The 26,913-nt window shown below is 37.3% G+C and overlaps 1 protein-coding gene across 6 annotated transcripts in view; it reads left to right on the forward strand.

Annotated features, from left to right (window-relative positions):
* LSAMP (limbic system associated membrane protein) overlaps positions 1-26,913 on the forward strand; it is a 640,943-nt gene that overhangs the window by 395,137 nt on the left and 218,893 nt on the right. For all 6 annotated transcript variants that reach the window (XM_081086904.1, XM_081086906.1, XM_081086905.1 and 3 more), the window contains exon 3: positions 16,716-16,841. In XM_081086904.1, the coding sequence (XP_080943030.1) occupies positions 16,716-16,841 (126 nt within the window). The remainder of the gene's footprint in view (positions 1-16,715; positions 16,842-26,913) is intronic.

Below are 26,913 nucleotides of genomic sequence, written 5' to 3' on the forward strand. Positions count from 1 at the left end.
ATGTACCATTTACAAACTGCTCCTGTTGAGTAAAAGAGGATGGCTTTTTCTTAACTGCACATTGTTTTAACATATCATTTTCATGAGCTCCATCTCTCTAATTTCTTTGACATCACCACTCACATGGCATTGCTTTGCTTCATACATGCATTTTATCTTTTCCTCTAAATTGTTAACATATTATTCCTCTTTCCTTGCATTACTTTTTTTTATCATTTAATGCATGCATCAATGCAGCATCTCTAACCACTCCTGACAGAGAAATTGAGTAACTGGTACTTATAATGAGTTTCTCCCACCCTCCGTTTCATCTGACACTTAAAGGATCTATAGTTTCCATATTTTCCCTACTCGCCCATAAAATGTGTGTCTGTAGGGAATCATGTTCCTGCAGAGTACTCCTTTCCAAATACCTACTTCAGAGGCAGGTGGTTCTTGCTTTGTAAAAGGATCCTAATAGAAGTGGAAACTAGTAATAGTGGAAAAGAAATCACCACTGCTGGTTGTGTCCTTCTACTGCAATATCTAAGGCTTCAGAGATTCAAATTACACACACAAAACACCAGGAAACATCTGTTACCTACAAGAACAACAACTAAAAGGGACCCCCTTTGACTGAGACTTACATTTCACATTATGTAATGACGACAGAATTTCATTTGGAGAGCTTTTTCTTGGGATCCCAAGAGTTACGCTTCTAAAATTTTTTGATGAAACTTATCGTTGTACACACACATCTTTGTGTCACTTTTATTATAGGTATAAAATGTCTAGACATTGACTAAAGGGCTGAACATATTGGCATAGCTCTGCCCATTAGCAGATAAGAACTCAGTATATAACTTTGGGATGATTTATTGTTAATGCCACTGTTAAGGATTAATTATGAATTATAATAATTACCTACACTTTTTGGCAATAAGAATGTCCTTAAGAATATAACTAGAATTCCATTTGCCATATAAATGCTTTAACTATTTTATCATGTTATTCTAGGAGGGGTTAAGCCAACACTGTTTTTAGCATGTAATAAATAATGCACTTGTAGAACTTATAGTTTACAGGTAAGTTCACATGCATTACCTTACTTGGCCCAAATAATAATCCTGTAATATTGCCTAAGAATCAACTTTGCACATTATTTCCAATTACCAGATGAGGAAATTAAGACTCAAAGATATTAAAATAATTTGTCATTAATCTATTCATTTATTCACTCAAAATTTGCTAAACAGCTACAAAGTGTCTTATGGTATGGGTTCAAAAGCAAATATTAGAGAATATGTGGTTCCCTTGTGAGCTAGTGGTAGGGTGGGATCAAAGCCCCTGGCTCTCAATCTAGCACACTGTGTTACATTTTCTAATCCTGTCACTCATTGGGGAAACTACCGCAAAATGCAGCACAACATGTTTCCGTGGCATTTTCAAAAGCAAAATGCCAGGCTGGATGGATGTTTGATGTTTCACAAGATAGCATTTATGTGTTACAGTATATTTTTTTACTCTTATTGTTGAATTCTTGGATCATGCTTCTTAAAGTCAAGTGCTGCTCAAGAAACACCCTGTAGATTTCTGAACCCAGCTAGACTCACCATACTATTCCGTACAATCTACTATATATGCAACAGGATAGGGCTTAAGCTTCTCTACCCAGACCAAAGAAAGGTTAGCGATTAGGAAGTTGATAGTGTTGTGCTTTGAACAACCCCACTATCAACATATACAAAGGAATATATTTGCCTTGTCCCAACTTTAAATGAACAAGGAAGGCCAATTTGTTGCTAATTTATACCATTGGGAATGGCATTTGGAAGTAAATGCAAGTAATAACAGCTAATTATTTAACGTTAGGGAAATAAGCCAGCTGACTCCTTTTCTCCCCTACTCTGGAGCTAATATTTTTCTTCTGTAGTCTGGTTAGTTAGGAGCCAAGGATGAAGACATTAAAACAATCACAGCTAGAATTAGACAGTCTGCAAAACTACGATTATTTTTAAAGCAATGTGTACTAACAGATAAGAACCAAAGCTAAACATAAAACTAGGTTGGTTTTGTGAAAACCCAAAGCAGCTACAGGAGTTAAGTAAGGAGAGATGAAAAAAATTACCTCTATGAAAGGCCCCTTTTCAAATTTTTCCCTTATGAGTGCTTTCCAATTTGCAACAATTAGGATTCCTTGGTTTAAACAGCAGAAATTGGGTATTTTGATGTATTAAGGGAATAACATGGAATAGCTGATTGGAAGAATATGGAGTAGCTCACAGAATCCAAAGAAAAGCAGAAAAATCTTGCCTTGGAAAGCCCGGAAGTCATGCATCTCTATGAATGCAGGTTGCAGACACTAGTGAAAACTAATGGTTCTTTTATTGCTGCTCTTTTATGATCCATATTAGCTAACCATTGCTGCTGAAGAAACCACTCCAAAAGTAAGAGGCATAAACAATAGTTATTCTTTATTCCTCACAAACATGCAAGTCAGCAGAGCCAGGCTGGACTTCACTGCAGGTGACTGTTGCTGGGGTTGTCAGATACATTGAATGAAAAATAGAATACCAGTTAAAAATGAATTTTAGATAACAAATATTTTAGTATAAGTATACCCCATGCAATATTTGGAACTTGTACTAATGAAAAGCATTTGTTGTTGATCTGAAATTCATATTTAACTGGGTACTCTGTATTTTATCTGGCAATACTACTTGCCATCTTCCATCCTCCTTCTCTTGGAACCAACAGGCTCAGTTGGGCATGTTCTTCTCATGGTGATGGCAGAGACACAAGATAAAGTGAGTTTAATTGTGCCAACTCTTTTCAAAACCCTTCTTGTATTCCCTATGCTGATATCCCTGTCCATAACATGGCACAGGGGTAGAAAACTGTGTGCCACCCACTATAGGAAGGAATGGGCATGGCAAAGGATGTGAATACAGGGAAGAGTGGGAAATTGGGGCCATTAATACAGTCTACCACAGGTTGAATCAGTGTTAAGATCTCTTGAGCCATTCCTTATAAAAAGCAAGGTCAAGGGAGGGAGAGGTTGAATGGTCCAGTTTATGGCATACTCCCCATCCTTGGTTTAGGGAAAACAGGTCGCTTGATTGACAGTCCCAACAAACCAATGGCAGTAGGTGAGAGGTGGTTTCCACAAAGGAAAAATAGGGTGTCTTACCAGAAGAAGGTGTGGATTTGGACAGGTAAAAAATTTCACTCGTATCTCTGACTTTGCCTTCAATTCCACTTTTGGTCATGCATAAGAGATGTTAGTCTTATATAAGAGAAAAAGGAATGATTGAAACATAGAGAACTATCAAAAGAGGTACAGGCATGTGGAGTAAGACTCCCTCCACGTTCTGCGTGGAGTAGGGTTCGGTATCTGAAAGAGGAGCCACACAACAAATGAGAGAAAAAGACACGAGATAATTTTGCAATATTGCGGGACCAGGCGGCAAGTCCCAAAGGACTTCCTCCGTGCTCAGGCCTCACCAAGCTTTTATTGATCTGGGATGTACCCATAGCATAGCCCTTAGGCAGGTGACCCCCTAGTAACAAGCAGACTAGCCCATCAGGAAGGATTTAGATAATAATAAATGGGGGAGTAGTTTCAGCTACCACTGTCTGGACAAACAGAGGTGGCGCCTAGCTCCGACCTTTGCTAGGGCTTCAAAGGCACCCAGCCTTGGGGCGGGGTGGGGGGGGGGGGTTCTCTGTCTACGCTTATCAGATAGTGAAGGCAATAAACAGTTTCCCACATCTCCCCCTTATTTTTTCCTTAAAAAACCAGAAATAAACATATAAGAACAAAAAATGTTTAAGTCCCAAAATCAATGTCCAACAGTTCTGAGTCCAAGTTTCAATGTCCGACAGTTCATGTGTACATGCCAGCAATGAAATGCTGGTTCTGGATGGTGGACAAATGCAGGTCCGGTCCTCTCTGGTTTGGTCCTGGGCACCCTGCAGCGCCGCAAAGCTGCTGACTGCTAGCATGGCAAGGCGTCTTCACCATCTCCATCTCTGAACTGTCTCTCCTATCTTTGTGGCTGGAGCAATCTGGTCAGTTTCTCTCCGGGATCCCTTGTTGCAGGAATCCACATGGTCTTGGAGCTGTTCTCTGAAAATATACAAACATATTCTCGACCAAAGGTTAATAAAGGAAATTTTACTTGGGGAATCCTTTTTATTTTTGCCCAAATGATTTTCCTTTGGCTTATTTTGACACCACATATGTTTTTCATGGGTGTCTTGCTGTTAGCATTACAAAATGAAAAAAAAAAATTTTCTAGATGTAATTTAGTTACAGGATATTTTCCCTTACATGGTATTTTTCCACTATCCCCCTTTTTTGATTTAATTAGGAGGCTTATGGAAAATTTTTAATGCAGTCTAGATAACTTTAAATTTTTATTTTTTCTGCACAAAAATATGACTGCTTTAGGTTCATTGCATGTTAAGCAATTTTACCATGAAATGAAAATTTTGGTTAATACTATATGAATAATTGCTTATTTCAAGTTAGCCAAATTTAATTAATTTGAAAACTTGGCAACTATTTTACTCTCAAATTTAATATTCTAACAATGATCTTAATTTACACTGTAAATATTAATTGAAAGGATCACTTTACGTCCTTGAGGAGGCTTAAGCATTCCTGTTGTTAGGCTAGATTTAAATTTAGAGTCTGTTAAACTAAGCCTTCGTTTTTCTGGGTACCATTTTCAGCTGGACCAAGTCTCTTCTGTTATTTGGTTCCTGATCTGGGCTGGGCATGGGAAGCAAGAAGCAGCCATGGGGACAGGAGACCTTCCTCAGAAGGGGCGAGTGTTCAAGCCCCTGCACCATTGGGGGGTTGAGGATCTGTGCCCCACCTCTGTTGAACCCCAAGTTTTCTCCTACTGGCCCCCGGCTGTGCCTGTCTTAGGTTGCCCCACCCTGTGGGGTCTTACCCATCTTTGACTACCAACCATCTCTGGGCCAAGTAGGGTGATGTGAGGTTCAGTTCTGTCTCCTTGTTAACCTATGTCCCTCTGGCCTCCATGGCCCAGCAACTGCCTTTGGATCCCCTCGCCTGCTGGCGGGTCCCCGGCATTGATCATAGGGAACCCAAGTTTCTTCTCCAGAGAGGGCCCAGCTTACGCCATTGGGCAAGAGACAGATCCATGGTACCAGCTTTTCATGATCCCAGCTTGAACGGAGAGCTCAGGTAACAGCTGTAGGCAATTGGATTCCTCTTGGCAAAAAAAAAGTCAAGATAGGTCAATACAGAATGCTTAAGTGCTTTCCCCAGGAGGCCCTCCACACAGTGGAAAGGAATAAATCCCTTCATGTAAAACATTCAAATTCATTTGTAAATTTGTTTGGGATAAATGCACAATATACTGTTGTAAAGCATCAAAAATTATTAATGAAACTTGTAGAATAATACCATGTAAGAATATTCTTTGCTCTAGGTCATGACAACTTAATTTTAAACTGGCTGTCTCAAGGTTTGGAATAAGGAACCTAGTTTGAAAAAAAAAAAGAAGAAATTTACAGAAGCAGAGACAGTATGCTATCTAAATTACAGTTTTGGATGAACACATTATCTAGAGTCCTTGGTGACCTAGGTTAAACTTAGGCATGTTATCTAAATTATAGTTTTGGGTCTAGAACCCTTGAGTGACCTGGGTTAAACTTAGGCACTTAGGCAGTTTTGGGTCTCCAGAACACTGAGTTGACATGCTAACTGGAGCCCTCTGAACTTGGGATAGCTGTGCTTTCCTTCCCAGGTAAAGGAAAAATGTGCCTTCTAAGACATATGAAACTTATAGTTTTTACCTGAATTGTTACCATACTTCACTTTACCATGCCCCAGGTGGTTTCTGGGCTGTTCCTTTTATTCTGACACCAATGTAGCTCCATAGGTGTCTTTCCATTAGCATCACAAGTGAAAAAATTTAGAGTAATTAAAGCTGGGTGCAGCCTACATGTAGGTGATTTCTGCATCATCCCCCTTTTTTATTTTTCAAGTTGGGATTTTTAAAAGCTGATGAGACTCTGAAGCCTCTTTTAATACAGCAACCAATTGATCAGCATGTGCATTTCCCTTAGTTAATGGGCTAGGTAATATGCTGTGAGCCCTGATGTGGGTGATATAAAAAGGGTATTTTCTCTGCTGCACAATCTGTTGAACTTGCTTAAATAGTAAGAATAAACTTTGGTCACTAAGCCATTTCAACCAGGCAGTTTCAATTCTACTTACTAGGCCCGAAGCATAAGAGGAATCAGAAATTATGTTAACAGGCTGTTGGAAATCTTGCAATACAGCTTTAATAGCTTTTAATTCAATTCTTTGCATAGAAGTATGACTGGTCAATATGACTCGGTCAGAATTTATAGCATGATAGGCAGCTTTCCCATTTGATGACCCATCCGTAAAAACAGTTAAAGCTCCAGGAAATGGTTCCTGCCTAGTGTTTTTTGGTATAATGATGGAGGTCTTATATAAAAATTGTAGTAGTTTATATTTTAATAGGTGACAGCTAAGTTCCCCTGAATATCCACTTAGCCCAATTTGCCAATTTTAAGTCAGTTTGAAATAACATTTATTCTTTTAACTTTACTTGTCCTAAGTTATGGATAGTAAATGACATTAAATTTCTGGTATTAGTCTTTGGGTAAATTTACATAAACTTTGTTTAAGGAGGCAAAACACAAATTATTTAATTTAGCTTATGAGGCCCAATATATTGATTTTTAATTTTACTTAGACATCTGAAGGAAACCTCTTTTTATTTCCTTCCAGACAGCTTTCTTTCTCACACAAGCAACAAATGTAAGGAACATGGTTGCCTTTTGAGATTTTATTTTATTTTATTTTTTAAAAAATATATTTTATTGATTTTTTACAGAGAGGAAGGGAGAGAGATAGAGAGTTAGAAACATTGATGAGAGAGAAACATCGATCAGCTGTCTCCTGCACATCTCTCACTGGGGATGTGCCCGCAACCCAGGTACATGCCCTTGACCGGAATCGAACCTGGGATCTTTCAGTCCGCAAGCCGACGCTCTATCCACTGAGCCAAACTGGTTTCGGCTGCCTTTTGAGATTTTAACAAATACTGTCACAAAGCTATGTATTTCAAGTGATTTTTCATTTATGGTGACTAATTATTATCAGATTTAGTATTTTAACAGCAAATCATTAGATTATTCTGTAAATATTAGTGGAAGATATTTCAAAATATTAAAATTTCTCCTTTTTATTAAATTAAAAATAATGTTTTTAAACAGCGTTCCCTTTCAGCTTATTTGCATATACAGAGGGATCATGGGAAGCCTTTAGTAACTTTTTAGAAGATTTTTACTTTACTAGGATTTAATTGCTTACAAAGATTAGTAAATTTAGTAAAGCTTTATGTCTGATACACGAGGTGCAAATGCTGCACTACTTCCAGCCTAATTTAAAATGCAGTAGTGAGGAGCTTTTGTTATATCAAATTACATCTTAAAATTTCACTGCTTTATTTTAATAAATATTAAACAAAATAACTTGTTTTGCCCTTTCTCAGAGGCAAAAACTTAAAATATATTCATTAATTTTTATTTGATAAAGCTTTCCATGTGATTTCAAGTGTATTAAATTTAGCTAATTTAAAAAATCCTTTAAAAAGAGAGAATAAACTTTTGAAAACATTTCAAGGCCCGTGAAATTTCTCAAAGTCATTCCTTGGTTATAGTTTTGAAATCCAACTTGAAAGACCATCAAATATATATATATATATATATATATATATATATATATATATATGTATATATATATATGATTTAAAAATTATATACTTATTATAATTATTAAGAGATATCAATTAAATTTAAACTGGTTTTTGTATTAAAAATTTCAGTTGAGGTAATAAAATTAATCCTCTTTTTTAATCAGATCAGTAAGCAACATATTTTGAATTCTAATTATTTCAGAGAAAACAAAAATTATTTTCTCAAAAATAATTTTATTTTTTTTTTTTACTTTTAAGGCATTTAGCTATCATAATTATACAATTTTTCCCAATTCAATCTGAATCTTAAACTCTTAGCTTGCAAGTCAAATCTTCAGCATTTCTCAATCAGTAACATTTTTAAGAATAAACTTCAAAAATGCAAGACATAATCAACCAACAGATTTAATACTGTCCTCTAGATTTTGTAGGAGGCATACTCAGATCAACATTTCAGTATTATAAATCTCAATACTTTTAGATGATTTGAACTTAAAAGTTTTATGCTGAAACCGGTTTGGCTCAGTGGATGGAGCGTCGGCCTGCGGACTGAAGGGTCCCGGGTTCGATTCTGGTCAAGGGCATGTACCTTGGTTGCGGGCACATCCCCAGTGGGAGATGTGCAGGAGGCAGCTGATCGATGTTTCTCTCTCATCGATGTTTCTAACTCTCTATCTCTCTCCCTTTCTCTCTGTAAAAAATCAATAAAATTTATTAAAAAAAAAAAAAGTTTTAAGTTTCCAGCCAATAAGCCTGGCATAGCTGCTAAATTTCAAAATGGTCACAATTTTCCTCCTGGGGAAGTCAAGAAGCAAAACCATAGCTATTCACATGTAAACTTGACTATCAACTTCCTGGTGTTACTTGCCTCAGGGCGGGAAATTTCAAAAGAGTACTTTAAATTGCCTTGGGAAACCAGCCTGCATTTCTTTCTCAGGTTTATCTCTGCCATTTTTAAGGCTAAAACAGTCTCGGGTTTTTATTCTGTACACAGCAAAAGGTCAAGTTCAGCTCAAAACTATGTGCACTCGTTTTTAAACTGGCCTTTTCCCTTTACATGTGCACAGAAATCCCGGATGCATTTATAAATTTGTAAAAGCTTTTCAATTACAAGAAGGACTTTAATTTTAGAATACTTGGGGAGGGGGCATCCATATTGGATCGCCAGGTGTTCCCTTCTTCCCTTCCCCCACATCCTGCTTTGGGGGAAGTTTCAGCAAATGACTCAGATGGCGTATTTTTCCCAAAGTCATGCTTAATTGAAAAAGACATTTTAAGTTTTTCCCTATTTCGCTTTCTAAAGCAATGGCTAGCACCCAAGGTTATCCTAGCCAAAGTTTGGTTGTCATAAGATGTTCTCCGGTAATTTTTAAATAAAACATTAAGTAATCTCATTGTGGGAGAGCTTATAGCTCTGCCTTTTCTTGCCACCTTTGAATCTCTCCACACCAGAGGTGGATTCGGTAGTGGGATTTCATTTCTTATTACAGATTTTAGATTCCAAACACAAATTAAGATATTAATTTGAACAAGAAACCACATTGAGGTGACCATGGCACTCTTTTTTTTCAGCCTGATTTAAGAGTACCTTTTAATATTCCAATTTCTTTATAAGTTGGCCTTTTTGCACAGGTGATTCTATTAACGGATAATTAAACATTTCAGGATTAGGACATGGAGGTGGAGGGAGCCATGAAGGCCATACCTCCCATTTTTTTTTTCTGCTCCTCTTAAGGAGCGAAGGGTGCAAGGGGGAGGAGATCCATCCTCCTTGACCTCTCCTAAAGCCTCTAGGAAATGAAATGCCGTGTTCCACAAGGGGAAACAATTTTTCTCAAGTTCTGATTAACTTTTTGGCAAACTTTTAAGATCTAATGTACCTTTTTCAAGAAACCAAGGGTTATGTTCTATAATAACATGCAAAAACTATAAGATATTACCTTCTAAAATTTTAACTCCTTAAGCATGCAAATCAAAAGTCTATAATAAATTTTCTTACTTTTTTAAAAGCCAAATATACCTTTTTAAAGCCGAATCTACTTTTTTAAAGCCAAATCCTGTCCCGTTTGTTAGCCTGGTTAAGAAAACGTTCCCAGTATACTTACAGACCCGGGCTTCTGTAGTTGATCCTGGGCATTGCGTGAGGTAGAATTCCCCTCACCTTTTTTCGGTGAGTTTTCCACACCTTTTCGGTGAAAACTTCCTTTTCTCACTCCAGCGAGGCCTGCACTTCCAGATTACCCGTCGGGCGCCAGATGTCGAGTAAGACTCCCTCCACGTTCTGCGTGGAGTAGGGTTCGGTATCTGAAAGAGGAGCCGCACAACAAATGAGAGAAAAAGACACGAGATAATTTTGCAATATTGCGGGACCAGGCGGCAAGTCCCAAAGGACTTCCTCTGTGCTCAGGCCTCACCAAGCTTTTATTGATCTGGGATGCACCCATAGCATAGCCCTTAGGCAGGTGACCCCCTAGTAACAAGCAGACTAGCCCATCAGGAAGGATTTAGATAATAATAAATGGGGGAGTATTTTCAGCTACCACTGTCTGGACAAACAGAGGTGGTTCCTAGATCCGACCTTTGCTAGGGCTTCAAAGGCACCCAGCCTTGGGGCGGGGTGGGGGGGGGGTTCTCTGTCTACGCTTATCAGATAGTGAAGGCAATAAACCGTTTCCCACACAGGCACCTCTGGGTCTGCAAATGCCAGGACAGATCCTGGAGATTTGCTATAGATAGAGGGTATGGATATTACAACAACAAAAAAGTGAGGAGGGACAATAAAATCATGGGTAGCAGAGCTAGATTATGTCATAATCCTACTTAATGCTGGTTCATTTATGTGTCCAAGTACACCTGGATGTTAGCATTATTTTTGAAACTGCCATTCCACTTGTACTGAATAGAAAAAGCATGCATTTCTTTAACACATAACTTATGTGTATTTCAATAGGTGTGTATTTCACACAGTAGGTGTGTGTTTCAGTAGGTGAAAGAATATCACCTATTAGTTCAGAATTTGAACTATTAGGTGTGGCATTTTCATTTTACAATGTTTTTAACAATGGGAAAACCTGAGAATATCCTGGAATAATGAATTTTGCTAGTGTTCTGAAAGATGGATATATAAATGATGTCTTTTACTCAACATTTTAGGAGGTGTTCATATAATAAACAGTTAAATTTGGAACTGGGAATACATACTAATAATGTGGTGTCCAATAGATTAGTGACATACTTTAAAATATTTTGATAAAATTAATTTGCATGCTAAGTATGGTTTACCTTTGCATGTTTCCCAAAAATATCACCCTGGTCAATTTGGTACCACTATATAGGGTATTTCTGAAAACCAAAATGATGTATATATTTTATAATATTTCACATTTGGTATTGGGGAAATTGACTAAAAAATAATTGGAGTGGAAAACTTGGCTGTAGCTCACACCATAAATAAATCCTAGATTGTTTAAAGAGTTCAGTATAAAAAATGAAACAAACCATTAAAAGCAAAGAAGAAATAGATGTAAATATTTAACTGATCTTATGTTAGGAAAGAAACTAGTATGCACAGAAGCAATAGAAAAAATCATAAAAAATATTAACAAAGTAATAGAAAACTTCTGTAAAAGAAAAATCATTGTGAAGTTAAGAATTAGGAATACGTTGTGGAGATTGCAAATACCATGACAGCAGAAGGTTAATTCCTTATGACATAAGGAACTCTTATTAATCCAAACAAATTAAGGAGATTACTGAAACTGAATAGGCTGGAAGAGATAAAGTAAATGGTCCATGGCAATACATTTGGGAAAAAGTGATCAGTCACACTAGTATCCAGTGAATAAAAAGTGTTAGGCAATATTCCAGAAATTAAAACAAAAAGAACAACCATAACCAAACAAACATAAAAAACAGAGTTCTGTGATAACCCAAGAATTAAGAATTGAACATACATAAATCAGTATTGCAGTGATTTTGATAAATGACTTATAATTGCTGGTACAAATAAGATTATCATATTGAACACTATTTTCTAAGTGGTCATTCTTATTGAGCATTAAAATAAAGCATAATATACTATTTGGAACCACTTTTGCAAGATCTTGACCTACAATTAAGTTTGGGAAATCTATAAACCTGTTGTAGTCCTGGCTTTGGCATTTCTTAGCTATGTGATTTTTACTCATTTTGCCCCCTGTGTCTACATCTATAAAACGGCAGTAATAATAACAATACCTTTTACTTCCCAGAGTCTGTGTAAAGATTTTACTAGGTATAGAATAAAACCTCTGAATTGCTACTTTAGTGTTATATTATCAGTGATGGTGTAAATGTAAACACCATGAAGTACTACAGGCAACTAGTAAGGAACTATGAATCCACTTAACTAAAAATGTTTATGTATGACTCCTCATAGGAAAAATTTAAAAAAACCCTGAAAAATCTGTAATTGAGGAAACTGGACACCAAGTTTGTCTTGCTTTGTATGTTCCTAAAATCCAAACATTTCTCTGCCCCATGGTTAATTGTTAGTGAAATACATTTATAGTGAAATACATAACTAAAAGGTAGCTAAAGAAATATTTATAAAAACTGTCAGTGTTTTATTGGTTCAAAATAAAAGCTTTCTCTTTTCTGACAAAAATTCAGTGTGATAACTTCCTTTAGCTCAGAAAAGAGTTTGGAGGAAAACTTTATTGTGTGTGTGTTGTTTTTTTGTGTAGTGTTTTGGTGTGTTTAGGTTGTTGTTTTTCCCCCCAAATACTGTGAGTACCATGATCCAAGTACTCTGTAAGATTCAGTGGTCAAGGAAACAAAGGCCCTCCTGTCTGCCTGTTTCAGTTTAGTGACAAGCACAGGTAAATAATCCAGCAATTAAGATTCATTACTGTGGTGGAGAAAAAAAAACAGGGCACAGTGTTGAGAACCAGGAGGGTACTTCAATCAATGTGGAGTCAGAAGGGGATGGAGGAGGTGGGAATGACAGGACAATCTTCCTGGAAAAGTGAGCAAATAAACTGACAAGCTGAAACCTGAAGGAGGAAAGGGGCTAACCACATGAAGAGTTGAAAGAAGGATATTCCATATATATATAAAAAAAGAATGTTGCATGCCTGGAAGAAAATGATTATAGTATAGGAACCAAAGTTGTTTGATCTGACTGGATGATGCAATGCAAAGTGATTAGGAAGTAAGGCTGGAGAGAGAAGCAGGGGCCAATAGTGAATGACCTATTAAGATATATTAAGAAATTTGGATTTTCTCTTCAGGGCAATAAGATTAATCAGGGGATACTATACTCACATTTGCAATTTAGGAAAAAAATTCTGATTGTTGTGTGGTACATGAATGACAATGAGCTTTAGGAGACGAAGGCTAGAGGCAAAGAAACTAGTTATAATGCTCTTGCAGAAATTCAGGGAAGAAATGTTGATGGCTGGAAAAGCTAGTGGAAATAGGGAGAGAAAGTAATGAATGAATCTGAAAATTCATTAGTCACAGAACTGGGGATCCATTTTATATGGGACAGTAAAGGAGAGAGAGCTGTCAAGATAGAGAAGCTTCTCTTTTTGCTTGGGCAACTGTTTGCAGGATGACACCATTTAATGGTAGAGTAAACACCAAGATAACAAGTGGGAAGGAAGATGATGAGTACTATGTTGAATCTTGGGTATCTGTGAGGCATAAATGGAGATGCAGAAGAGTCAAAGAGAAAACTAGGTACAAAGTTCATGAGAAAAATCTGGGCTGTGAATACTGATTTAGGAATTATCAACAGCATGGCTTACACTTCTGAAGCTAGAAAGTAGATGAGATGACTCACAGTGAATGATAGCAAGAAAAAGACAGCAAACAAACCCTCAAGAATATAGATATTTAAGGAATAGGACAAGATAAGCTCCAGAGTTAAACTGGCAGGACTGGCCAGAGGACTAAGTGAAAAAGCAGCTGAGTTTGGTTACCTAGAAACTAAGAAAAGTAAAGAATGGAAGAAAGAGTTTGTGGTCAACAAAATAATCTACTTTAGAGAAAAATAAGATAATAACACATATTGTTCACTGGACCTATAAACAATATGGTTTGAACAAATTGGTGAGCTTCCTGAAAGCACTTTCTTTGGAGGTCAGTGAGGGAATCCAGATTGCACTGAAGGTTGGAGATAAACAGGAGATGAAGATGTTGTATAGAACAATTCCTTCAAGAAACTTGGAGAAAGAGAGAGGTTGAAAGTTGGTAGGAGGGCAACATGGGATTTGCAGAGGGACTTTTTCTAGAGAAAAAGAACTACATGGATTATAAATATTAGGGGAAGAAGCTAGTACAAAGTACAGTAAAGTAGGAAGATAAATAATGGAGTGAAACCCATTGATAGTAACCCCGAGGAAGATGTGATACAATGTCAACATGATTATATTTCTTAACTATTCAACACAATCACTTTTTGTACCTTCAGTATCTAAGATCCGGGACCTGAGTATATTGTCCTTAACTAAAAGAAATAATATAGTTTGGTGGCCAAAACATAGCCTTGCAGTCAGCTGTTCTAGATTTTATTCCTGATTTTCTTACTACTTGTATATGTACCATTGAGCATATCTCAACTTGCATACCATGCAAAATTAAAGTTATTGGTATATATTCCTCTCATAAAAGAGAGGTAATGTAAGTACATTGCATCATAGGCATTAACTCTGTGAGAGCTTGATCATTGAAGATTTTTTCTGTTCTATAAATTTGAGTGTGTGTGTTTTTTTTAATATATTTTATTGATTTTTTACAGAGAGGAAGGGAGAGAGATAGAGAGTTAGAAACATCGATGAGAGAGAAACATCGATCAGCTTCCTCCTGCACATCTCCTACTGGGGATGTGCCCACAACCCAGGTACATGCCCTTGACCGGAATTGAACCTGGGACCTTTCAGTCCGCAAGCCGACGCTCTATCCACTGAGCCAAACCGGTTCCGGCTTGAGTGTTTTTATATTAGGGATATATAGCCTCCCCCTCCTCAACTCCACTTTTTTAAATATCAGAACACAGTTTTATTTCCTCTATGCTGTGTCCCTTATAATTCAAAATTAGCTACAACCTGACTGATATGAGCACTTGTAATTACTGTATAGATTCCTATTATTGAGAAAGGCACCTAGAATGATTAAGTTCTGTTCTATCATAGCTTTATATTTTATTGGTGCTTTTTGTTTGTTTGTTTGTTTGTTTGTTTGTTTGCTTGCTTTTAGAGAGGTTCTGAAACCTGGCTTACTCAGTTGGGAATTAGAAACTTCCAATATTAAATGGCAGAACAGTTGGACATTCAGGAGCTATGAGTTCTAAGCCCAACCATAGTTCTTGATGGGATCACCCTCAACAAGCCATTATTCCTCTCTTGTGTCCTGTTCTGTTCTTTCCTATAAAAAGTGTATAACCTTTCAGGTCCTCATTATAAAAGTGTGGAAGAGTATATTGCAAGTCAACATATTGGGGTTAGGGGATGTTTTCTTAAAGGGGAACTGGAAAGTTATAAATAGAAATTACTAAATAATGAAAATCAACTACATTCTATTTCTGTCATTGGGTTTGGTTTGGAAACACTGGTTTCTACCCAGAAGCCATATAGGATGTCACTGTGTGAGGAGTGTTACGATGAGAGCTCTCTACTCAGTTCCTCCTTGTGACACTCTGATCTGGTCAGTTGCCCAAGTCCCATCAGTGTCTCCTCACAGGAATCTGTGGGGATTATATGTTTATCAGACAGCTGCCTCTACAAGCAGAAAGTGTTCCTGTTTTATTTGTCACCACACAGAGTTCCTAATAGACAGGAAAATAAAGAAAAAGTAAGATTCTTGAACTCCTCCCTGCTGTTCTCAACACATACTTTCTCAGGGACAGCATAAGCCACTAAGAGTAAAAAAAAAGGAAAATCACAGTCAAACCATAAACTCTGCTATTTGTAGTCAGTGTATAACCTCTGTGAAGAAATTTGGGAGTAATTCACTTTCCACTCCAGCCTACCAATGTGAGATCTAATGTGGCTGCCCTGAACACTAATGAAGGAGTCAGACGGCAGTACCACTAGCCCTTGGGGACTCATTTCTCACATCACCAAAAAGTAATTGTCGTCATTTGCAGCCATCTGGTAGCCTGGATTGTGAAGATGAAGTTTCATTCAAGTAGTGCTTAAAAGTGTGGGCCCTGGAGTCTGCCTAGAGTCAAATCAGTTTTCTGTTTCTCACCTAGCCCCCTCTATACCTCACTTTCTCACCTATAAGTAAAATTCTATGAATAGTAAGTAATGCAAGTTAGCTGTTATTAAATTGTTGGTAGTAGTGGTGATGATAGTTTTTAGGAGTAATAGTATTTTTTTGGTAATATCTACCTATCTGTGACATAGGCCTTATTAATTCAATTTTAATTATCTGGCAGGCACACACCAAGATGCTATTTAGAGACTTTCTGTTGTAGTGATTAACTAGTTGTTTCCTTATGGGGCTAGATTATAAGTATCCAGGTTTTACTATATCTTAATAACACAATTATGAAATCTTATACTAAATAATACCCTTTTCCCTGACATTTCAAGAGAGATTAGATTATATTCCTCTTTATAGATAAGAAAATGTAAGTAACAGTAATAAGAAAATTTATTCTTAATATGTATAAATGTCCACAATCTCTAATAGCCAAAAAAGTAATTCTAATCAGAAAAAAGCTGAGTCATTTTCATTGTACTTCCTATAGCACTTGGCCATAGTGGAAAGAATCTCACCTTATAGTAAGACTCATGCTTCTTATTTGCTCATGAAGTCTCTAGGAGGTCCTAAAACACTCTGGCTTCCTAACTCCCAAATTATGAGGCCTAAAGTTATGAGTACTTAGCTCATATTTGCCACTTCCAGTTGCATGGACCAATGCTGCAAATCTGCTTTTACTGACGTAGTTACACATTCCATTTGCTTTTGTCTTTACAGTTCCACCAAAGATCTCCAACATCTCCTCGGATGTCACTGTGAATGAGGGCAGCAATGTGACCCTGGTCTGCATGGCCAATGGCCGTCCTGAACCTGTTATCACCTGGAGACACCTTACACCAACTGGTAAGCAACCCTCCAGTCTCCAAAATGCCACACACTATTTAAGAGAGCCCCACACTTCTGAGATTCCAGTGGATCTGAAAGGCAAGCATGTATCTTGTTATTATGACACTAATAGAATTGTGACATAGAAGTTATTTAGGGTCCTCCCTGGTATGGGTCCATCTCTATAAAGTCTTCAACCATGGTACAAATGTATATATTTTATTTTATTTTCAATAGAACACTCCCCCAGGGCAACAAATGTAGAAGCATTAAATGTCTTAAATTACTTCATATTATGTTTAAAATGTATCCCAGTTTGGTGTTTGAGTGTCTTGGGGCAAATGTGTTGTATGGATTACATTTACATACTTCTTTCTATAAAGGTAGGGATCAATTAGTCTTATGAAATGTCATTTCTTTTAGCAGATAGCTCCCAACTATTAACTGACTTATATCTGATAGTCTCTTAAAGTTTCTTTATAAAAATTATCTAGAGATTAATTTAAAACATTTTTTATTTTGGAATGAACACCATAAAAAAGTTGTTGTGCAAAGCTAGACATACAAGGAAAGCTATCCTGAGGTATTTTAAAAGGCCAGGATAGTAATTGGTTATAGCATCTTAAAAAACAAACAAATAAACAACAAAAAAAACTCTGTATTTTGTAGTGTGAGAATATTGGCCTCCATTTTATGTTAGCTCTCAAATTAATGTATCAAGTGAAGTTTGAACCAATCTATGGAACAGTCTTTTATTTGAGCAGCTATTCTTACTAGAGGCTTCTACTTTCTTGAGATAAATATTACTCAGTACCCATCCTCATTGTTAATGGATGCAACTTGTCATTTATTTATAATATATAAGAACAATAAATGAGGTACTTATTTGGTAGATCAAGCTCATTTCCTCTCGGACCCATTTTATATCCTCACATGGGAAAAATGCATATGGAGGGTAATTTTAAGTGTGAACCTCTGGGTATCATACACCTTTCCCCTGGATTAAATTAAACCACCAGAGCACATTCTACTTGGATAGAATTATATCATCCCCCAACCTTACACCACCTACCTCTGTCCCAAGTAGAACTGCTTTTACTGAATGAAAATTTGCTATAGAAGCTACCAGCCCCCATTTAAAGGTGTCATAAAAGATCTCCTCTAAAACTGTGGCTTTTGTGGTAAAGTTTTTGAGAGATTGTTAATTTTATTACATAGTTTCCATTTCAAGGACCCTTTAAGGAAATTGCTATTTATTTTCATTATTTCTAGTGTTGTTTTTCTAAGCAATACCTTGTTCTTCTATAAATGAACCCAGTGAATTTTTATAAATGATCATGAATCCTTCATTGTATTAACTATTACCAAAGATAGAGCCAAATTTATGGCCCATTTATAAAAGAATATAGGAAATTCTATGTAAAGTACAAGTTAACAATATGAATTTTAAGCAAACTATATGAGATTTTATGGCATCAAATCCTTGCTTTCTTCTTGTTTTCTTACCATTATTTTAATATTGTCTCACTTATAACTAATTTAAATGTATATATACTATATTCTTTATAATCTCTTAATTTCTGTGAAAAAAAGTTGTAAAGAAAAGAAGGAAGATAGATTATATTCAATTGATAATCAAGGAATGAACTACATTAATAAAACTATTTTATTTCTTTAGGTGCACTATTGCCTAGTAAATGTTTTTTCTCAGGAAAAAAATACTATTAGTGACCTGAATCTAAAGATATATTCTTTTTTTATCCCTTGTTTTCAGAAAAATAGTTAGTTAGAGCCAGAGTTTTAAGCTTGGTCTAGAAGTTTAGATTTTCATGGCTAAATCTGGTAAACTTATATATATATATATATATATATATATATATATATATATATATATATATAAAGATATATATATATATATATAAAGATATATATATATATATAAAGATATATATATATATAAAGATATATATATATATATATATATATATATATATATACACACACACACACACACACACACACACACACAAATTAATGTATCAAGTGAAGTTTGAACCAATCTATGGAACAGTCTTTTATTTAAGCAGCTATTCTTACTAGAGGCTTCTACTTTCTTGAGAAAAATATTACTAAGTACCTATCCTCATTGTTAATGGATGCAACTTGTCATTTATTTATAATATATAAGAACAATAAATGAGGTATTTATTTGGTAAATCAAGCTCATTTCCTCTCAGACCCATTTTGTATCCTCACATGGGAAAAATACATATGGAGGGTAATTTGAAATATATTTCAAATTTTATATATATATATATATATATATATATATATATATATATATATATATAGTAAATATATATATCCTATCTAATAAAAGAGAAAAATGGTAATTGGCGGATGACCGCTACCCTTCCCATTGCCTAATCAGGGCGATATGCAAATTAACTAGCAGCCAAGATGGCAGCCGGCAGCCAGGCAGCTTGAAACTAACATGAGGCTTGCTTGCTTCAGTGACAGAGGAGTCCTACGTTCCCTGCCTGCCGCTGCAGGCCTCTGAGCCTGCAGTTTGAAACATAGTTACAAAAATAGAAGCTAAACAAAACCCCAGAAACCAGCTTTCAGCTAGCCGGGATCTCAGAGCTGGAGTTGATACAGAGTTTTGATTGTAGAACCTAAACAAACCAGATACCTGCTTTCAGGAGCAGAGGCCTAAGATCTGGAGCCTCAGAGCTAAAGCTGGCTCAGAATAAAAAAAGAAAAAGAAAAAAAGGAGCAGTTGGGAGCTTCAGTCCCAGCCTGAAAAGAGCCTTCAGCCCCTCACCCAGACTGGCCAGGCACCCCAGTGGGGACCCCCACCCTGAAGGGTGTGTGACCAGCTGCAAACAGCCCTCAGTCCCTCACCCAGGCTGGCCAGGCACCCCACTGGGGACCCCCACCCTGATTCAGGACACCCTTCAGGGCAAACCAGACGGCCTCCACCCATGCACCAGGCCTCTACCCTATATAGTAAAAGGGTAATATGCCTCCCAGCACCGGGATCAGCGGAACCGCGAGGTCTTCCGGCACCAGGATCAGTGTGACAGGGAGCAGCGCCCAAACCCCCTGATCACCCTGTGGCTCTGTGTGTGACAGTGGCGGCGCCCCAACCCCCTGATCCGCCCTGCTCTGTGCGTGACGGGGGAGCTCCCCAACCCCCTGATTGGCCCTGCTCTGTGGGTGATAGGGGGCAGCGCCCCAACCCCCTGATTGGCCCTGCTCTGTGCATGACAGGGGGTGGCACCGCAACCTCCCCATCGACCCTGCCTTGAGTGTGACAGGGGCGGTGCCCCAACCCCCCAATCGGCCCTACCCTGAGAGTGACTGAGGGTGGCATCGCAACCTCCCAATCCGCCCTGCTCTGTGCATGACAGGGGGCGGCGCCCTAACTCCCCAATTGGCCCTGCTCTGAGCCCGACCAGGGGCTGCACCTAGGGATTGGGCCTGCCCTCTGCCACCTGGGAGCAGGCCTAAGCCAGCAGGTCATTATCTCCTGAGGGGTCCCAGACTTTGAGAGGGCACAGGCCGGGCTGAGGGACCCCCCCTCCCCCCCGAGTGCACAAAGTTTTGTGCACCGGGCCTCTAGTATACTAATAAAAGAGAAACATGCAAATTGATGTCACTCCACTATGCCCACCAGCCAATCAGAATGAGTATGCAAATTAACCCAACAAACATGGAGGTTAATTTGCATATGCAGGCAAAGAGCGAAGACTGAAGACTGAAGATGACTGAAGACTGGAGAGACTTGCCTTCTCCTCTGTGGCCAGAGTGAAGGCCTGGGTCCCAGGTGCCGGAGGAAAACTGGTGCCGGCAGCCAGGGGAAGGAAGGCCTATTGCAGGAATCGCTTTGTGCAACAGGCCTCTAGTCTGTATATATTGATTTTTTTAGAAAGAGAGAAAGAGAGTGGGATAGAGAGATAGAAACATGGATGAGAGAGAAACATCAATTAGCTGCCTTCTGAACGCCCCCACTGGGGATTGAGCCCACAACCCAGACATATGCCCTGACCCAGAATGGAACCATGACCTCTTGGTTTGTGGTTTGAAGCTCAACCACTGAGTCACACTGGCTGGGGTCTAGTAAACTTTTTAATGATAATGAACATGTGATTTGAACTCTGAATAACCTGGTTATCCATGATGTTTCAAGTCAACAAAGGCCATAGGTAGGCCAGATATTCCACAGTAAAGGCAGCATCTAGATACACTCAGAGAACCCTCAAAATCAGCTAGAAAAACAGGTGTCTTCACAGGGGTTTCCAATAGGCAGACCAGGGGGAGCAAACTACATCTCTGGGGCCAAATTCAGCCTGCTCCACTTTTGTACAGCCTGCAAGCTAAGAATGGTATTTAAATGGTTAGGAAACATTTCAAAAGAAGAATTTTATTTTTGTTGTGAAAAAAATATATGACATTGCCCATGAATAAAGTTTTATGGAAACACAGCCATGCTCACTCATTTATATATTGTTTATCACTGCCTTTGCTCTAAAATAGCAGAGTTGAATAGTTGAAACAAAGGTGGTTTAGCCCCAAAACCTAAAATATTCTCTATCTGACCTTTTATAGTGTGGTTTACAGACAGACTCCTGTTCAAGGCTACGTCGTAGAGGATAGGACGAGGATTTCTGCACTCATCCCTAATGCTATAGGGCTTTGGAGATATCATCCATTTAGTTCTTAAGGACATCTCAAGGGAAAGAACTTTATTCTTCTATAATACTCTATCTAGGTCCTCTCTGTGGGTCAAATTCTATTCTGGCGCATGCAAAACTAACTCCTGCTGCATTCACAGACTCAATGGCAAACTCCAGTTCTCCCTTACAATGGTATTAATTCCCCAGCCCACGCTTTCATCTTTCACATCTGACCTAAATAAGCATCTATCTGATCATAATCATATTCCTGGTGACAGGAGAGAGAATTTGCCTTTACTGTCCTATAAAGGAAACTAAGATTTATTTTTTCATCTTTGTTTTTTGTGGGTTATTTTCCCTTTTTTTCCAAAAATTGAAAATAGGATGATCCTTTTCAGCCTATATTGCAAAAGCCTTTCTTGTAGACACCCAAAGAAGAGGCTGTGCTCCCTGTGTGACAGCAAAGCTACCTGCAACCCGTGGCCTTGTGAGAAAAAAACCCCAGCTAGCTTTGTTCAATTATTAATTGTGCCTTCAACAGTACAGAGTGTGACTGCCTGGCAGAGGAAACGTACCTGTAATTAGCTCGACCCCACAGGGACACTAAGCCCTGAAAGGGGGAAGATTCCATGCAGGGTTCACAAGGACCTGATTACCCGTCATTTGATGACATGGAGGGAGGAAGGGAAGAGAGTGCAAGGTATATTTTTATGAGTGGGAGGATATTCTTACCTCTTACTTCAGATTTATTTATTTTTAATTTTAGGTTGGGCCATTTTATTTCTTATTCTTTTGACACCTGAAATTTCTCTTTCAAGTATACCGCTAATGGTTTTAAAGCAGGATATTAGAAGAACTGTGAATCTTTCATACATATAAAATCAAAACATATACCTGACTGAGATGGAGCAAAAGAGATTGATGCATTCTGTGGTTGTCTTTCCTGTATTTCTGATGTCTTCATTTTTTTTCTCCTCTTATTCTGTGTAGTCAAAATGATATGCCATGTATGTGGTGGTTAAATATGACCTATTTTCTCCCTTAATTAAGTTAGGCTTTCATAATCCTGTAACTCCTTTAGGGCAATTGCACTGTAAAATGTATTTTCTATAGAGTGTTTGATCTCCCTTCTGTGAACCATGCTACTCTCATCTCTCTTAACTTTGTTTCTAAATCTTTCTTCTCACACTCCAGAGGAAGTCTCTTTCTCAAGTGTGCCTCGTGTGGTGTCAAGATTGTTCAGGGTTACAGGAAGTTTTTATACATTTAATTTCTATAAAGTTTTTTACAGCCTCAGTAGCTTTCTATACCTGAAGAAGGAAAAAAACAAACAAACAAACAAACAAACAAACAAACAAAAACACACATTGACCATTCAGGCTGAGAACAACTTAATCAGTGCTATACAATTCTCTGTCCAAGCCAAAAGCCAGACATATTTTGTATTTTGGTGGAATGGGTGGAAAAACATTGTGCTGGGGGGAGCCCAGGGGACTCTGGAGAATCTGAAATCCCATTTTCTCATTGGATGTTGGGTTTTAATCATTTGGCTGGACATTTCCTCTTAATTCATTTCTAAGTTTGAATCCTGACAGTGCTCTTAAACTCCATTAATGCTTTAACTCCATCAGTCTTATTTCTAATTTTTTAACTCACCCAATTATTATTATTTCCAGCCTAGACTCTGTCCTCAAGGCTTAGGAAAAATATATAACGTTAAACTATTTAAATTCCAGAAGTACATGTTAAAAGTAACTATCATCTGTTCTTTTTAGTTAGCATATTAGAATAGATAGGACTTCACGCTTCACACAGAGAGTATATGTTCTACCAATTTAAGTTTCCGGAAATTCTTTCTCTGAGACTTTTTCTTATATGGACCTTCCAGAAGGTTCTGTGGGTCAATCTTGGTAGTATAAGGATGTGGAAGAATCAAACCTGGGCACTTTGCAGGTAAAGGTTCTTGACTATGTGGTAACAATATAAATGAGAGTAATGGTGCAACTTGTTCTATTCGTTGTTTTAATTTATTCCTTGCATTTTTATTTTTAATAATTCCATTTTTCTTTACAAACAGCAGAAAATAATTGCTCCTTTCTTTTCATTGTCTTACTTGTATATTGTTTCTTAAATAGCTCATCTGCCAATACAGAATTATATCCAAATTAGCTTTGATCTCTATTTCATAATTTGTTCGTTGGGCAAGAAATATTTATGGAATGCTCACTCTGTAAAAGGACAAAATGAAGAGCATGACAGGCATGGTCCCTGCACAAATGGAGCTTATAGTTCAATGAGAAGGCAGAACATTAAATTAATAATTGCATGAATAACCCTTTAATTAGATTTATATAGTACAAAGGAAAATTATAGCATTCAATAAAGCCATAAAACAGGGCCATATAGTAAAACCTGCAAGGCCAGCAAAGCTCCCCTGAGAGGAACTTATGCTGAGACCTCAAGGATGGATGGACCTGGCCAAGAAAATAGAAAGATAAGAGTGTCCCAGGCAAAAAAAACAACAACAACAAAAACATATAATAATGCATTTAAGAATCTAGGGAGCATCTTTATGTGAAACCATGATGTCAACGTTTAATTATGCTACCTTTGTTAATGTTTAAATCTCTTTTTTGCATACATTATTTTTATTTTACTTTTTAATATTCCTGTTTTCTTTTCAAAGAAAAATAAAACTCTTGCTATACATTTTTTCAGTATCTTATATGCTGGTTATAAATATACAGTGCTGAATATATCAGTATATATACTTTACCAGTATATCAGGCATATAGACAGTTGTTTGTGTGTATGAATATATTAAGTTTAGGTCAGAAACCTATTCTTTCCCCACACAGATGATTTCAAAATAGCCTAATAAAGTCAACACAAACTCTTTTTCAGTAACCTTTTCATGAAAACAAATGGGTAACTTAGAAAACAAAGACTACAGAATTTGACTACATGATTACTGGCATCCAAACCTTAAAAACCCTAGACAAGACTCCCAATAACTAGCACTGTCAACCTGTAAGCCATGGGAGGATCTCCACAACCAGCTGTGCTGGCCATTCTGAGGAGTATTGAACAAATGTCCTAGCACCATGTCAGCACCTCATTTTTACCCTACCCACATCTCTCATCAAACCGCCAGAATACTCTTTCAAAGAGAAATTAATCACCCTAGACATGGCCTTGGGTGCTCCAGGACATTGTGGAAGCTTGGGTAGGGGAGGGAGAATAGTTTAATCATAAACTTTGTACATGATCTAATAGAGCATAAAAGTCCACATCAAATATTTTTTATTGATTAAGTTGTTACATATGTGTACCTATCCCCATGTTACCTCCTATCCCCCCAACTCATGCCCTCACCCCCCTGTTTTCTGTGTCCATTGGTTAGGCCTATATGCTTACATATAAGTCCTTTGGTTGATCTCTTCCCCTCACCCCCACCCTCCCTTACCTTCCCTCTGAGGTTTGATACTTCAAATATTTTTGCCATTATTCCAAATAGTATGTATTTTCTCATTTAAAATAGGTCTAAACATAGAATTTTTATCAATGGTTATCATGAGAATGAAAAGAGAATATGTAAGCAAAGTTCTTAGTTTAGTATTAGATATTATTGCTATTCTTATTTTATTATTTAATTATATTTACCCATACATTAGCTTCCTATAATGATAATTTGGGGGGAGACTAATAATTAGATTGAAAACAACCTTAATGCCATCTTTATCCAGGTCTATCCTCCATTTCAATACAACAACCTGGGATATTTTTAAAATGTTCTTATCAAGATAACATTTACCATTTTATTTCTTACATTGCATCACATCTCAACAAACCCACTTGAGGTGTACCTTTTTCAAAAAGGGCATCACAACAGTGTCGTGTTAGAGAGAGATTTTCTAAAGTAGCTCATTCATGTATCCAAGCTTCTCCTGGGGGACAGTTTATACTGAGTCTGGCTATGTAACAGCAAATATTAATTGTAGGTATATAGAACCTACAGGTTGTAAATCATAGCACCTTTTTTTAAAACAAAATTGATGTTTTAACACCAGAAAAATGACCGACGATTTTCATGATTAAGCCACTGAACAGTAACAGTGGGGTGACATAATAAAAACAAAACAAAAAGAAAGCAGTAAGTATAGTTTTTTGGAGCTGCATATTAAAAAGATCAAGTAACTGTGAAATTATTGCAATGGGCAGATATTAACACAATGCAAGTCATTAAGATGAGTGCAAGGTTGATTTATTTAGGAGCCAACAAACCACTGTAGAAGTAGAGACAGTAGACTCACAGTGTATTGATTTGGCTTACTCATACAAGAAAAAGCCAGGATAGGTTACCTTATGGACCCCCTACAGTGGGATCTTGACTGTGAATGTCAGCTTAGTCTATCCTAAGAATCCTCATGAGAAGTCAGCATAGATCTGACTGAGGTTCCTGATAAGGAGAGAAATCCTAGCTCCCACGAATCAAGACATTAACTGAGGGTGTTTGGGAGCAAAGGGACTAGAGGGTAAACTCCAAGAGATGCTCAGAGAACAAAATAAAAATTGTCTAAGCTAGAAAATTGAAAGCAAGACTGGACTCTTTTCTTCCTTTTTTTTTCTCCAAGAGTGATTCATTTGACTTATTGTCTTGATTCTACCTCCTTAGTAGTTACCAATTCATTCTCTTTTCCAAAAATTGTCATTGTCAAAATGAAGATAAACCAACATTTTCTCTCACCTGTATTTCAACAGTTATTCAATTGGACCCTTGCTATTAGATATTTCCCCCTACTACAAAAGCACTATTTCTAAATATTAAAATGGTCAAGTTGATTTTTCTGTTTAATTTCCCAACTCCTTAATGCTTTTAGGGTAAAGTTTCAACTACTGAGCATTAAAGCCCTTCATTCAACTTATTCTACTAAACCCCTAACCATTCAACTTTATGCAGTCGATAGATTATAGTAATTATATTTCAAAATTATGCATTGTCCACTTTCTTTTTAGCCTTTACACATTTGAAATATGTTTTCTTATCCCTCTATGTCATCATTTGCCAGTATAACTTTCTCTTGCAAGACTTTTGACACTTCCTCCAGGAAGCCATATCATAGAACTAATAAAATTGCATTTTAATTATGTGTAACATAGATTATAGGCTCTATAAAAAGACTGATAAGGTTTTGAAAATTTCAAAAAAGTTCTCTGTCTACGTCCTGTTAAAATCTTTCACTTGTGTTGTACTGATGTGCTGAGTCACTTCTGACTTGCATCATCCATTAGGCTATAGAGCAGCGGTTCTCTACCTGTGGGCCGCGACCCCTTTGGCGGTCGAACGACCCTTTCACAGGGGTCGCCTAAGACCATCCTGCATATCAGATATTTACATTACGATTCATAAC

The sequence above is a fragment of the Myotis nattereri genome (assembly GCF_964212035.1).
Source record: "Myotis nattereri genome assembly, chromosome: 3".
Lineage (NCBI taxonomy): Eukaryota > Metazoa > Chordata > Mammalia > Chiroptera > Vespertilionidae > Myotis > Myotis nattereri.